The sequence below is a fragment of the Colletotrichum phormii genome (assembly GCF_030913505.1).
Source record: "Colletotrichum phormii strain CBS 102054 chromosome Unknown BDP81scaffold_4, whole genome shotgun sequence".
Classification (NCBI taxonomy): domain Eukaryota; kingdom Fungi; phylum Ascomycota; class Sordariomycetes; order Glomerellales; family Glomerellaceae; genus Colletotrichum; species Colletotrichum phormii.
This window is the reverse complement of record NW_026851446.1, coordinates 202,055-214,082: the sequence shown is the minus strand read 5'-3', so window position 1 is coordinate 214,082 and position 12,028 is coordinate 202,055. Positions and strand designations below refer to the sequence as shown.

The 12,028-nt window shown below is 53.9% G+C and overlaps 6 protein-coding genes across 6 annotated transcripts; 3 read left to right on the top strand and 3 right to left on the bottom strand.

Annotated features, from left to right (window-relative positions):
- Positions 1–5: 5 nt before the first annotated feature.
- On the bottom strand, positions 6–1,433 carry BDP81DRAFT_158112 (P-loop containing nucleoside triphosphate hydrolase protein). Its single transcript, XM_060581976.1, has 5 exons — positions 1,287–1,433; positions 1,067–1,193; positions 884–1,003; positions 603–827; positions 6–538 (listed from the first exon to the last, which is right to left on the bottom strand). The coding sequence occupies exons 1-5, from the start codon at positions 1,350–1,352 to the stop codon at positions 183–185; spliced, it is 894 nt and encodes a 297-aa protein (XP_060448685.1). The 5' UTR covers positions 1,353–1,433; the 3' UTR covers positions 6–182.
- A 596-nt stretch (positions 1,434–2,029) lies between these two features.
- BDP81DRAFT_158079 (uncharacterized protein) lies at positions 2,030–2,960 on the top strand. The gene is made up of 2 exons (XM_060581973.1): positions 2,030–2,250; positions 2,396–2,960. The coding sequence occupies exons 1-2, from the start codon at positions 2,158–2,160 to the stop codon at positions 2,846–2,848; spliced, it is 546 nt and encodes a 181-aa protein (XP_060448684.1). The 5' UTR covers positions 2,030–2,157; the 3' UTR covers positions 2,849–2,960.
- Positions 2,961–2,974: 14 nt separating this feature from the next.
- BDP81DRAFT_158082 (uncharacterized protein) lies at positions 2,975–3,784 on the bottom strand. The gene is made up of 2 exons (XM_060581974.1): positions 3,669–3,784; positions 2,975–3,603 (listed from the first exon to the last, which is right to left on the bottom strand). The coding sequence occupies exon 2, from the start codon at positions 3,501–3,503 to the stop codon at positions 3,072–3,074; it is 432 nt and encodes a 143-aa protein (XP_060448683.1). The 5' UTR covers positions 3,504–3,603; positions 3,669–3,784; the 3' UTR covers positions 2,975–3,071.
- A 2,477-nt stretch (positions 3,785–6,261) lies between these two features.
- On the top strand, positions 6,262–8,207 carry BDP81DRAFT_158039 (chalcone and stilbene synthase). Its single transcript, XM_060581972.1, has 3 exons — positions 6,262–6,622; positions 6,688–7,322; positions 7,387–8,207. The coding sequence occupies exons 1-3, from the start codon at positions 6,492–6,494 to the stop codon at positions 7,947–7,949; spliced, it is 1,329 nt and encodes a 442-aa protein (XP_060448682.1). The 5' UTR covers positions 6,262–6,491; the 3' UTR covers positions 7,950–8,207.
- Positions 8,107–9,704, bottom strand: BDP81DRAFT_158004 (uncharacterized protein). The gene is made up of 4 exons (XM_060581971.1): positions 9,677–9,704; positions 9,329–9,573; positions 8,216–8,745; positions 8,107–8,148 (listed from the first exon to the last, which is right to left on the bottom strand). Exons 2-3 carry the CDS (start codon positions 9,408–9,410, stop codon positions 8,258–8,260), a joined length of 570 nt encoding a protein of 189 aa, XP_060448681.1. The 5' UTR covers positions 9,411–9,573; positions 9,677–9,704; the 3' UTR covers positions 8,107–8,148; positions 8,216–8,257.
- A 481-nt stretch (positions 9,705–10,185) lies between these two features.
- On the top strand, positions 10,186–11,910 carry BDP81DRAFT_158001 (fructose-bisphosphate aldolase). Its single transcript, XM_060581970.1, has 7 exons — positions 10,186–10,436; positions 10,582–10,652; positions 10,731–10,889; positions 10,948–11,054; positions 11,111–11,166; positions 11,222–11,418; positions 11,473–11,910. The coding sequence occupies exons 1-7, from the start codon at positions 10,323–10,325 to the stop codon at positions 11,855–11,857; spliced, it is 1,089 nt and encodes a 362-aa protein (XP_060448680.1). The 5' UTR covers positions 10,186–10,322; the 3' UTR covers positions 11,858–11,910.
- Positions 11,911–12,028: the final 118 nt, after the last annotated feature.

Here is a 12,028-nt window from a genome sequence, read left to right as displayed (position 1 = left end):
TATGATCCCATCTGGACTCTGCGCATAATGCGTGGAGGGGTCCTTGTTACAAATACATGAGATGCCCAACTTCCCCAGCTTCTTGGCCACCTTGACTAAACATCTGGCTATACAGGATATCCTACACTATTACTTCGGCCTCAACACACATCGCTTACTGGCCGCCACAAATCATTGGCGAGTTACGGTGAGCGGAGGTCAATCTTTGGGGCAATATCCTTCGCAATTTTGAGGAAGATTTCTGCCCTGTCACTCGATGGCTCTGATACGACGGTGGGCTTGCCCAGATCCGCGTCGTCGCCGATGGACGGGTGCAGGGGGATATCGCCTAGGAAGTCGATCTTGTGATCTCTGCACATGCGCTCGACTCTTTCGTTGGACCCAAAAACGTGTGTGTCGCCGTGGCAGTGTGGACAGTTGAAGAGTGACATGTTTTGCACCAAGCCCAAAATGTTGACATTGACCTTGTTGAACATGTTGACGCCCTTGACCGCGTCTTTGACTGCGAGTGTGTGGGGTGTGGTGACAATGATGGATCCTGGCTGTTATGAGCGGTTGCCGACAATTGTGTGCCTAGTGCTGCGACGATGAATATGACTTACCATCAAGAATGATTTGCTGTGTAATGGTGAGCTGCGTATCGCCTGTGCCTGGAGGCAGGTCGAGCACGAGGACATCTAATCCACCCCAGTCCACCTCATGGAGTAGCTGCTGAATGGCCTTCATCACCATGGGGCCTCGCCATACCACGGCGTCATCCTCTGGAACGAGGTAGCCCATGGACATGGTCTTGACACCGTAGTTGGTCATTGGGATTAACTGGTTGTCTGACGAGATTGTCAGTTGGCGAGCAGGGCCGGTGAATGAGGTGCAGAGTCCTTACTTTCCGAGAGCCTAGGCTCTCCGGTCAGATTAAAGAGTGTCGGAATTGAAGGGCCAAAAATGTCGGTGTCCAGGATTCCCGCCCTGTAGCCTAGTTGTGCAAAAGCCAATGACAAATTCGCTATAAAACATGAATTACTGTTTGCCTCTCTGCGTGCGCTCGAGTTCTACTTCGTGACCTTACCTGCGACTGTACTCTTGCCAACGCCACCCTTGGCGGAAGAAACCGCAATGATTTTCTCTACGCCGGTGATCTTCCTCTTCACGGGCTTCCTGGGCCAGTTGGGAGGTGTGCCGGATTTCGGCAGGCCCTGTTGCGCATGTTAGTAAGTTCGAGTATGAAGAGATGCAGGACAGCAAGTGAGTGAGAGTGAACAAGAGTAAGAGGGAATCGTGGATTGTACCAAGGGGTTTTCATGGCCCAGAACTCGAAGAGTCGACTGGAACGGACGGAAAAGTGTTGGCCTCATTGTATGGCCTTTGACAGGTGACAGACAATTACCTTGAGAGTCAAAGAGAGATGCAATGCACAAAGCAATTGAAGCGACCCTGGAGACTGTCAATGCCTCGGGGGTGGTGATGAGAGGATGTAATTGATTGGCTCTATGTAGACTGGATCTGTTTGCGGAGTAACTTCGGCTGAGTGATGGCCCAGCTCGGGTCTCTTTCAATAGCACTACCTAGAGCGACAGATTACAACAATCCGATTCATTGAACTTCGAATGACTTGATAATACAATGCGATCCTCCATTCATCGAAAAGAAACCTAGCAACGGGCAGCGCATGATCCATTCGTTGGACCTTGAAGCCATTGATGGTCATGGTCATCACGTGATCTGGTGAGGAAGACCCACCGAATCTTCTCCATGGCTCGTGTACGTACCTTTTCATCGCGAACGCAAGCGCGATGAGAAGAACCTGGGACGCGATTGAACCGACATCTCACTGGAAGCTCTCGTTCAAAAAGTCGAGCCCCACCACCCGTTAAAGCATGAGATCTCACAAATGAAGATCTCATAGCCGAGCTCCCCCTTAGCTCTCGCCGTTCCGTCTCATATTTCTGATACCCTTTTTGATATTTCGCGCTTTTGTTTCCATCGATCCTGCCTGCTCATTGGGACTCACTCTCAAATCTCTTTGCGCCTACAACTCATAAAGCTAGCAGCCGCTACAAGCAAGTGGCGAGACTCGCCACCATCTGAGATACCCGGAACACCGAAGACCGGTTCCAAGGAGAGGGAGAAGTAACGACACATATCACACACAAAAACGCGATGTCTACCCCCTCGGCAATGTTCGACATGGCCCAAGGTCGTCGCGACCTGGCCGCCCTACCCTCCGACTGGCAACAAAACATCAGAGAAGCTGTAAGTCCCTGCATTATCCAACACCAATTCATCACGCTCTCTCTGATATAATCTGAGAGCCGACCTGTCAACACCAACTCACGTCTCACGTCTCACCCCTTTCACCCTTCCTGTCCTACGAGCAAACACTGACACAGCTCACCAGTGGGAAGTCGTCGACCAACAAAACCTCGGCTCCCTCAACGCGCGCGAATGGCCCTTTGCCCTCCGCGCCATCGGCTTCGACCTAGCCCGCACGGAAACCTACGCCCTACTCCTCGCCCACGGCGTCCCGCCGCACGACCACGACCCGTCGCGGGGTCCATGCAGCCCGTCCCGTCTGCGCATGCCGCAGGAGCACTTCTCCGCCATCGCGGCATGGCTGCTGATGCGCCGCGATCCGCAGGAGGAGGCCGAGGACGCGTGGAAGATGTTCGACCCCCGCGGCACGGGGCGGGTCACGCTCGAGAGTTTGAGGGCGGTGTGTGGCGAGGTGAATTCTACGCTGAGCGAGGCGGATATGAGGAGGATGATTGATATGGCGGATATTTCGGGAAAAGGGTGGGTTAGTAAGGAGGAGTTTATTGAGGTTGCCAAGGGCGGGTTTGGTCGTGGCTAAGCTTTTGGAGGGGGTTGTTGTTTGTAGCATCGACTCTATAAGAACAGGGCAACTGCGATGAGTTGGAATTACTGAATGCGTGGTAGAGCCGATAGAAACGTCGGGCTTACCGTGCCAAAGTCACTCAGGCATTGGATTCACATAGGTTTCTCTCAACATTGGAGCAACAAAAGTAGTATCAAATTCCAAACTCATCCTACAGCAGCGGCCACGCTCTAGGCCATCACATGAAAACAGTCCGAGCAAATAACAAAAACATGCCAACATGTACCGCGAGATGAACGGCCGGCCCCCCCAGAGTCTTTTGCGTAGTCTTCACCTCTCCCTTTTGTTGTCCCTTCTCCTTCCCCAGATCATCCACCTCGGGCCTCTTCAACCGCACATAGGCGCGCCAACACGGCCAAACATGCCAAAACGCCAGCGCCGCCGCGACCTGCCTGCTCGTCTCGTCAAACGGCCGCGATACAAAGATGAGGCAGATCAGGTTCGTGGTCAACAGTAACCCACCGAACTGCTGCAGCACCAGCTGCGCGGCGACCGGCGGGTTAGTAAGCTGACTGCCGGGCTTGAGGATGAAGGAGCATGCGGCGGCGGTCTCGATGGCGATGTGGAAGAGGAAGGGGAGTTTGGCGGGTTGCATTAGTGGCGACGACATCTTGTGGAGTGGAGGGTTGTATTGGTGATGCGTCTAGGTCAGCGGCAGCTGGGGCTGAACGGGGAGAGCTGAGCTGTGCTCTCTGCTGGTGTGGGTGCAACTTTTCCAAGCAGTGAGCATTTGAGTCTGCATCACTAGTTCATCGTTGTAGTTCACAGCACGTACGTACAGGCGTAAGCCACTGAAGCTCTTTCTCTTCCCTTGGTCTCAATTATAGAATGCGACAGTCGTTCCGGAGTTCAGAGTCCGGAGCTGCCCGGATCGGCGTATGTTCACCGGCGCGGTGAGACTTGAAGGGTTCGGTCGGCCGTGGAGCAACTCAAAAGTCCGAGCGGGGGGATTGATGCTATTTATCTTGAAACTTTCCCTCCGACATTCGAACGTAGCTTCACTTGTAGGAATTGATTGCAACTTGGGCCAATTCCGATGAGTTTACAGTTTACTTGATATCTTATTTTTGTCCTTTCTACAGATATTCGTCACCTAACTCATTCGTATGCCTTCGGAAATGAAGCCCGGGAAGGATCTTGAAGGATGCCGCAAATCAGGCTCAATCGCTCTGTCAACATCCGTCCAGAGAGTTAGCGATGCCGTACAACGCTGTAAGTGCCTTATAAGGCTTGGTCAGCTCCATTAGGATGCGTTTGACTGGCTCTTGAGGTCTTGAGGTCTTGAGGAAAGCAAGGCCAGCACCCCCCGCCGATTACGCATGAAATGTTGTGACAAGCAGAGGGAGCCGAGGTTGAGGATTTAAGCTACTGGGGTTTTCGCAAGCAGCTGCAACTCTCGTAAGCCGCCTACAAGCTCCCCCTGCTCTGTTCACCAGAACACGCGAGCCTAGAGCCATTTCATGAATCATGCCACGTGTCTTTTTCGCAAGAAAGCTTCAAAGCTCTTGGCCTGTATTTGTGATACGCAATGCAGATAGGTGTTGACCTGTTCATGTACGCTTTGCGCACATCGTCACATCATCCAGTGCATATGGAGGATATGCTTATCTGCTTGGCAACGTTTAAAGAGGTTGAAAGAAAAGAGATGGCAGCATCAGCGCGGGCCGCGGGATGGACTCCCAAACCCTTTCAGTTTCTGGAAAACACGGACAGGAAAAGCAGAGGCGGGAAGCCTGTAAGAGCAAGTGACTTGGGATGGAACACAGTATCGGATGAGACATGCCGACCTCTTGGTCACGGCAAGTTTCTCGCAAGGTATGAGACGAAAAAATAAAATGGCCAGCAACTGGCACACCAGCATCCAACCAACCCAACTCACGCATGTCAGATTATGGCCTCCCAATAATCGCATCTTGGTTCCTGACAGCTGGCGGCCGATCCCATCTGGGGAAGACCCTTTCACACCCACTGGTTTTGTGGCAGTGAGAAAGATTGCTCGAGGTGCAGATGGTCATCCATCTCAACGAGAGTGATCAGCCGCAGTGCAACACGATTCACGCGCAGTACCATTATCCAGAAGAGCTTCGACCTTGGTCTTCTAATCATGTATTTGTAGCTTCCTTACTAGACCAACAGCGTACAGGGATTAGGATACTCACCGCGATAAGAGTCTTCTTCATAAGGTGTCAAACCTAAGGACCAACATTAAGTAAGTACCAACTTATCAAGAAGCGCCATCAGCCCAGAAAAAGAGAAACTCCACCTCGCCAGCAATGGCTCCGAAGGTTGGATTCAGACAATGTTTCAGTTCCGGGGTTGGCTACCCTACTTTTCACCTCTACCTTGCAAGCTAACCGCACTGCAGCGTCGCACTGCTGGACCCCTGAGGTAGATTCGGCACGGAAGTCAATCCGGGCGCTCTCTCGTAAATTCCAGGATGGGGCAGAACCCCGAGTCGGGGGAACCAAGATACGGGGGTAGGACTTCATTGCGAAACGAAACGGTGCAACAACTCCTCCGACTCCTCTGTCTCTTGTTGCTACTGAGCAGATTCGTCCACTGTGACCACTGACTGCCATTATCGCCACAAGCAAACACGGCGCGGGTTTTCAAACCAGCCTCCGGCGAGGAACACCACACCCTCTTGCTGTTTCTCTCGATATTCCCATTGTCCATGTGTTGTTCAGGGTGTCTGGACTCTGGAGAAAGCATCGTGGTCTAATGTGAGCCTAGTAATCAGTAGGCAGAGAGCACCGCCAAACGGAGAAGGTATGGCAGGGTAGCTCCTTTTGGCCAACCGGTTTTGTTGAGCTCGAGGTGCAACTACGACAAAAAAGAGGGCGGCGCTTGTGTTTCCTTACATACGGGATACTGTCCTTTTTCCCCCTCCACCCCCCGTCGCCTTTGCCTCATCCCACCCACCATCCAAGTCACCAACCGCCACCACCCATGCTCAATGCCGGCGTCACTATTATGTTTCCTTAATGCATGAAAGGCCTGTCTCTCGTCCATCTTCGCCTCCCACTTGCTCTGTCTTCTCACTCTTAACATACATCTGGCCTGACCTGACTACTCCAACTCACGCTAGACTTGACCGACTTTTTGGCTTTCCTTTCCAACGATTGCTAGAGGCCTAGAATTGGCACAAACCCGTACCCGCCTCGCTTGTCCATCGTTTCTCCCGTTGGCAACATACTTACGATTTACACCACGTTGGCAAATACACCAGACATAGCGTTTCCTTGCCCGTCCTACGTTTACTCGGGTATCCTGTGTGCCGTCATCCGCAGTGATATCATCACTTCTACACGACTAGCCACCTAGCACCCATCCACCCTTGTCTCTCTTGCGCAAGAGCGATTGCGGCTCGCACATAGCTCTACCCCCTTGCCAAACACCTCCCATAGCTTCTCCCGAGCTTCAGCAAGTGTTCTCTTTCCTTCGTCCTGCCATTGACCTAGATCTCTTCTTGTTGAACGTCGAATTTCACTTGACAGAGACATAATACAAACAAAACGCCACATCCAATCGAAGAGGAACTGCCAATTAAGCTAACCCCTCCCCCGCATCGCAACGCACACTCACCACATACACCACAATGGCGGCTCCCAACACCTTCGGAGAGCTTGGTCTCTCCATCATCGGCGTCGCCAGCCAGTACCCGCCCTACTCGCTCAAGACAGACTCAATAGACTACCTCAGTAACAAGTTCTACCCAGAATCACCCTCGTAAGCAAATTGGATACCCTGTCTGGGCGTAGCATCGCACCATCTGACCAGAGCTCCCCGCGTAGCATGAAAAAGGTTCTCTCCATCAACAGGTTCACAGGCATCGACTACCGTTCCTCCATCGGCACTCACGAGCACGAAATCGTCAACCAAAAATACGCCCCCTCCATCGCAGATCTCCACAAGGTCTTCATGAGTGACGGCGTGCCCCTAGCCGTCGAAGCATCCCGCAAAGCCATTGACGAAGCGCGCATCGATCTCTCCGAAATCACCCACGTCGTATCGACAACCTGCACCGACAGCGCGAACCCGGGCTTCGACCACTACGTCGTCAACGGCCTCGGCATCACACACCAGGTTGAAAAGGTCCTGCTCCACGGGGTCGGCTGCAGCGGCGGGCTGGCGACGCTGCGGACGGCGGCGAACCTGGCGCTGGGACACAAGGCGCGCGGGAAACCGGCGAGGATCCTCTGCGTCGCGCTCGAGGTCAGCACCACCATGGTGCGCAGCGAGCTCAACAGCATCGACGAGCTGCAAGAGACCCGGATCGGCGTCGCGCTCTTTTCTGACTGCGCGAGCGCCGTGGTGCTTAGCAACGGCGTAGGCGAGCCAACGGAGCCTGTGTACGACCTGTTGGGATGGGAGCATAAGATCATTCCCGACACAGATCAGGACCTCGGCTTCGATGTTGATCCTGTTGGTAAGTTTCAAGAACCCGTGGTAAAGCAAGCATGAGAGCGGCCTTTCTAATTAGAGCAATCCAGGTTGGAAAGTGATTCTTACCCCGCGAGTACCGAAGCTCGCATCGGCTGCAATCCCGTCGACGTTTGCCGAGATGCTCTCCTCCGTACCGTCACTACCACTGAACTATCAGAAGCCAGAAGATTTCGACTGGGCAATGCACCCCGGGGGCGCGACCATCTTATCAGGGGCAGAGACGACGATGGGCATCACGTCGTACCACATGAGAGCGAGCTACGACACATATATCAATCACGGCAACTCGAGTTCGGCAACGATATTCAGCGTCATGGACAGGCTGCGGTCCAAGGACATGGATGCCGTGGCACCGGAGGGCCGAGCCCGGGACTACGTGGTGGGGTGTGCGTTCGGGCCGGGAATCTCGGTAGAAATGTGCATGCTGAAGCGGAATATGCGGGCGCGAGACGCCACGGGGCTGCAGACGCCACCGGAGACGGAGAGCGAGGGCAGCACTAGCGAAGCTGGGGACGATGGCGGGGTGCGGCCGGAGGAGCGGGCATCTTCGGGGCGTCAAGCGGACCAGACCTTTGTTGCGGAGGCAATGGAGGATCTGGATCTCGACTGAGGAGGGGGGTTCGGGAGGTTATTTCGGAAAGGGTGCTGTGTTCTGGAGCGGGAGATCGTATATAGCGAAGTGAGAAAGAAGAGGACACACGGATACATACCCATGACTTGATGGCGCTAATGAGGACATGGCAAGGCCGGAGAGATGGCCGAGGTGCTCAGCGTTTCCCGGGATGGAACACTGGCGAAGATGACGAGTGCTAGATATTGGTCAGGACGGCGGTAGAACGGATTAGACGAGATTGAAGAGATTACAAGATTCGATACCATTCATTGGTTGCCATTTTGTTGAAAGGTCGCGAAGCCATGTCATGGCATATGCAAGCTCGTGGTTGGGACCCGAGATTCGAGATGCGAGCTCGTGTTTGCGCCGGAAGGTGGACAGGCGAGTTCTTGGAAGTGGAGAGGCACGATATCAGAGACACGAGATGAGCCGAAGCATGGGTAATTCTTCCGGCAATGAAAGAAGGTATCGCGCCTTGGGGGGACGGTTGTGCCGAGGAAAGAATGGCGTCGAGGGGCGTTTTGAAGGCGTGCAGAGTCGGTTTTCGGCGGACAAAGGATGGGAAGCTGGACACGATCCCGCATCTTTCCGGGCCTTCGGCAATGGGCTAAGGCTGGGGGTGGAAACGCAGAGGCGCGGACGGGAAGAGTTGATGGCCGGGAGGGGAGGTTATCGTCATGGGGTAGTGCGATTGGTCTGGCTTTTCCGGGGCCCGGCGTGCATGAGGTAAGGAAATGGTCGGTCGGGATGGAGGGGTGGTTTGTGAGACGGAGATTCGTTGTTGCGGGTAACCCTAGAATAACATCAGTCCGAGCCAAAGCTTCAGTTTTCCACCTTGCGAGTATCTGAGTGTGTGTAGATGGGAGAATTACACCGAGAATACTTCTCGGTGAGACGTCACCCTGCGTGGATGATAATAGTCGCAACCCTAGAGGTCAGAGAATTGAGTCATTCGATGGGCGACGGGGCTATCCATTAAATATCGCAGCGGGACACAAAATAATAAGGCCGAGAGATCTGAAGGTGGAAAAGTCAAATGCCATGATTGTCAGCAGTCTGCGCACCCGGCCAATGGCGGTGTCGGCGCGCACCGTTGGCACCCCAAATAACTGGTGTCTCCGTACCGTCTGCCCGCCCAGGTTGGCGTGGTCTGTTGCAGGCGGTTTCGGTGGTGTCAGGTCTAGGCCCCCGCCAATTATTGATAGCTCCTCGACCAAAAAGACCAAAAAGACCAAAAAAAAAAAGCAGAGGCGACGATTGGATCCCTGCAGAAAGTGGTGCTGTTGCAATTTTTTGACGTCAATTAGATGGCCGGGTGGGGGGAGGGGTTACTTGCGTTTGACGTGGTGGTAAGAGGAAATAGAGGGGCTGCTCACAGCTGTTCGAAGTACCCCTCTTGCTGTCCGACCGGTCGAGGTACTTGCGCTTTCTGCCCCTCAACAAGTCGTAGTGTTCCATTGGGTTGAGACAGGCGCAGTGTTGTTGTTGACGGCTTGTTTCTCTCAATCAAAGTAGGTATTGTTTGGGTTCAGCCACAGGTCAAACCGTTGCTTGATGCCTTGACTCAAGGTGATTGAGTGTGTAAAAAGTAAGGTAGGATGCGTTGCTCAAGATCCTTTACCTAAGATTCTTACGTCACAAGTCCATCCTTGTGACTGATGCTCAGGAAAGGTACAATTCCAGATGGAATAAGGCAGATGGAAGGTGCGAGGGCAGGTACATACACTAGGTTCCTCCCATTACCGGACCGGAGTGACCAAAGGTAGGCAAGAACGAGGGAGCATGGGGATACGGTGCATGGTGGCACCTTCCATAGAATGGAATTGAAGCTGGCAGAGCGGAGCTCCTCATGTACGGACTACGGAGCAGGTACTCTCGCTCGGGGCTTTCCAAGGGGAAACCACGGCCAAATCGGACTCATCCATGTACCTTACCTCACCACCTCACGCAACACGCCCAGCCAACCAGCCAACACTTCCATCTATTGGTACCTTAGAGGTAGAGGTGGGAGAGCACCCGCCGGTAACTGGACCGATGCTTGGCCGTGGCCCGTCGACGGTCAAGGTGGACCGGGTCTGGCTGGCTTGGTAAGGTAGGTTGTTGCTGGACCAGTCCTGCTCAGCCCGAGTAAAATCCCGCTCGTGGGAATCAAACATAACTCGCCCGCGTCCACCTCAACCCCGATCCAAACTTTCCTGCTGATTCTTCTCCCTCCTCTCCAATACCTGTCCCTGCATATTCTCTTACCCTTTTACCTCTGCCTCTGAGCATCAATCTAGAACAGCAGTCCGATTCTACTCAGGACAAGTTACTATACGCAATCAACCTGAACATCTTCTCTACCCCACGTCACATACCCCGCCATTCACAATGGGTCTCCTGTCAGAGCTCAACATCAAGCCTGGTGTCGTCTACGGCGATGACCTCCTGAAGCTGTTCAACTACGCCAAGGCCAAGCAGTTTGCCATTCCTGCTGCCAACGTCGTAAGTAGCTCTCATTCAGCTCCTCCGGTCATGCCAATACCAATCTTGACAATCCTACGACGCGCGACGAGTTGGGCGTCGTGCGGACCAAGAATGGAGGGGAAACAATATTTGGTGACAATCGGCTAACGACCCCGCCTCCCAGACCTCCTCTTCCACCGCCGTTGCCGCTCTCGAGGCTGCCCGCGAGGCCAAGTCCCCCATCATCCTCCAGACGTGCGTAGATATCTTGTCTTGATCCTTTAGATTCAAGATCAGCTATAAGGTATAACCAGACAGCTGACAGCTTTGCAGTTCCCAGGGTGGTGCCGCCTACTTCGCCGGCAAGGGCATCCCCAACAGCGCCGACAAGCAGGAGGCTTCCGTCGCCGGTGCCATTGCTGCCGCTCACTACATCACCTCTATCGCCCCCATCTACGGCGTTCCCGTCGTCCTTCACTCTGACCACTGCGCGTGAGTTTGCACCACAAACACCCGACCTCAAGAACTAGGACACTGACGTATACCTCAGCAAGAAGCTTCTGCCGTGGCTCGATGGTATGATCTCCGCCGATGAGGAGGAGTTCAAGCGCTCCGGCCACCCCCTCTTCTCCTCCCACATGATCGATCTCTCTGAGGGTATGTAGTCGTGTCCCAGTCCGATCCATCCAAGACCGTGACTAACAAACGCGTAGAGGATGTCACCTACAACATCGAGACCACCGCCAAGTACCTCAAGCGCTCCGCTCCCGTAAGCTATTACCAAGACCTTTTTCTTGCGCCTGCCACTGACACTTTGCGCGCAGATGAAGCTGTGGCTCGAGATGGAGATCGGTATCACCGGTGGTGAGGAGGACGGTGTCAACAACGAGGATGTCGACAACAACTCCCTCTACACCCAGCCCGAGGACATCTACGCCATCTACCAGGCCCTGAGCCCCATCAGCCCCTTCTTCTCCATCGCTGCCGGTTTCGGTAACGTCCACGGTGTCTACAAGCCTGGGTAAGTCGGGTGTGCCTCCAGGACCCCCACAAACACAGTTCTAATCCATCACAGCAACGTCAAGCTTCACCCCGAGCTCCTCGGCAAGCACCAGGAGTTCGTCCAGCAGAAGCTGGGCACCGACGACAAGAAGCCCGTCTTCTTTGTCTTCCACGGTGGTTCCGGCTCCGCCGTCGAGGAGTTCCAGAAGGCCATCTCCTTCGGTGTCGTCAAGGTCAACGTCGACACTGACTTGCAGTGGGCCTACCTCACTGGTATCCGCGACTACGTCACCAACAACATCGACTACCTGAAGACCCAGGTCGGTAACCCCGAGGGTGACGACAAGCCCAACAAGAAGAAGTACGACCCCAGAGTCTGGGTCCGTGAGGGCGAGAAGACCATGAAGGCGCGCGTCAAGCAGGCTCTGTTTGACTTCAACGCCAACGATGTTTTGTAAAGGAAGAGTAATGGGTGATACCTCCACAGAGATGAGACCAAAAACGGGAAGGGGTCTACTCTGTTCCGTAGGATGAATATGGCGAAAAGCCCACCTACGTAGTTCTCAAAAATGAAGTAAAAGAGACAACCAACCGGACCATGCATCAGTGACTGTCAACATGCATCTTCC

Bases quoted from the DNA above. Each gene is read 5' to 3' on its own strand.
- BDP81DRAFT_158112 (XM_060581976.1), bottom strand. From the start codon at position 1,352: ATGAGGCCAACACTTTTCCGTCCGTTCCAGTCGACTCTTCGAGTTCTG. The intron at 828-883 runs GTAAGGACTCTG...CAATCTCGTCAG, and splicing joins AGAGCCTAGGCTCTCGGAAA to ACAACCAGTTAATCCCAATG. The intron at 539-602 runs GTAAGTCATATT...CATAACAGCCAG, and splicing joins ACAGCAAATCATTCTTGATG to GATCCATCATTGTCACCACA.
- BDP81DRAFT_158079 (XM_060581973.1), top strand. From the start codon at position 2,158: ATGTCTACCCCCTCGGCAATGTTCGACATGGCCCAAGGTCGTCGCGAC. The intron at 2,251-2,395 runs GTAAGTCCCTGC...ACAGCTCACCAG, and splicing joins AACAAAACATCAGAGAAGCT to TGGGAAGTCGTCGACCAACA.
- BDP81DRAFT_158082 (XM_060581974.1), bottom strand. From the start codon at position 3,503: ATGTCGTCGCCACTAATGCAACCCGCCAAACTCCCCTTCCTCTTCCAC.
- BDP81DRAFT_158039 (XM_060581972.1), top strand. From the start codon at position 6,492: ATGGCGGCTCCCAACACCTTCGGAGAGCTTGGTCTCTCCATCATCGGC. The intron at 6,623-6,687 runs GTAAGCAAATTG...CTCCCCGCGTAG, and splicing joins TTCTACCCAGAATCACCCTC to CATGAAAAAGGTTCTCTCCA. The intron at 7,323-7,386 runs GTAAGTTTCAAG...AGAGCAATCCAG, and splicing joins CTTCGATGTTGATCCTGTTG to GTTGGAAAGTGATTCTTACC.
- BDP81DRAFT_158004 (XM_060581971.1), bottom strand. From the start codon at position 9,410: ATGGAACACTACGACTTGTTGAGGGGCAGAAAGCGCAAGTACCTCGAC. The intron at 8,746-9,328 runs GTGAGCAGCCCC...ATGTTATTCTAG, and splicing joins GAGGGGTACTTCGAACAGCT to GGTTACCCGCAACAACGAAT.
- BDP81DRAFT_158001 (XM_060581970.1), top strand. From the start codon at position 10,323: ATGGGTCTCCTGTCAGAGCTCAACATCAAGCCTGGTGTCGTCTACGGC. The intron at 10,890-10,947 runs GTGAGTTTGCAC...CGTATACCTCAG, and splicing joins CTTCACTCTGACCACTGCGC to CAAGAAGCTTCTGCCGTGGC. The intron at 11,055-11,110 runs GTATGTAGTCGT...ACAAACGCGTAG, and splicing joins CATGATCGATCTCTCTGAGG to AGGATGTCACCTACAACATC.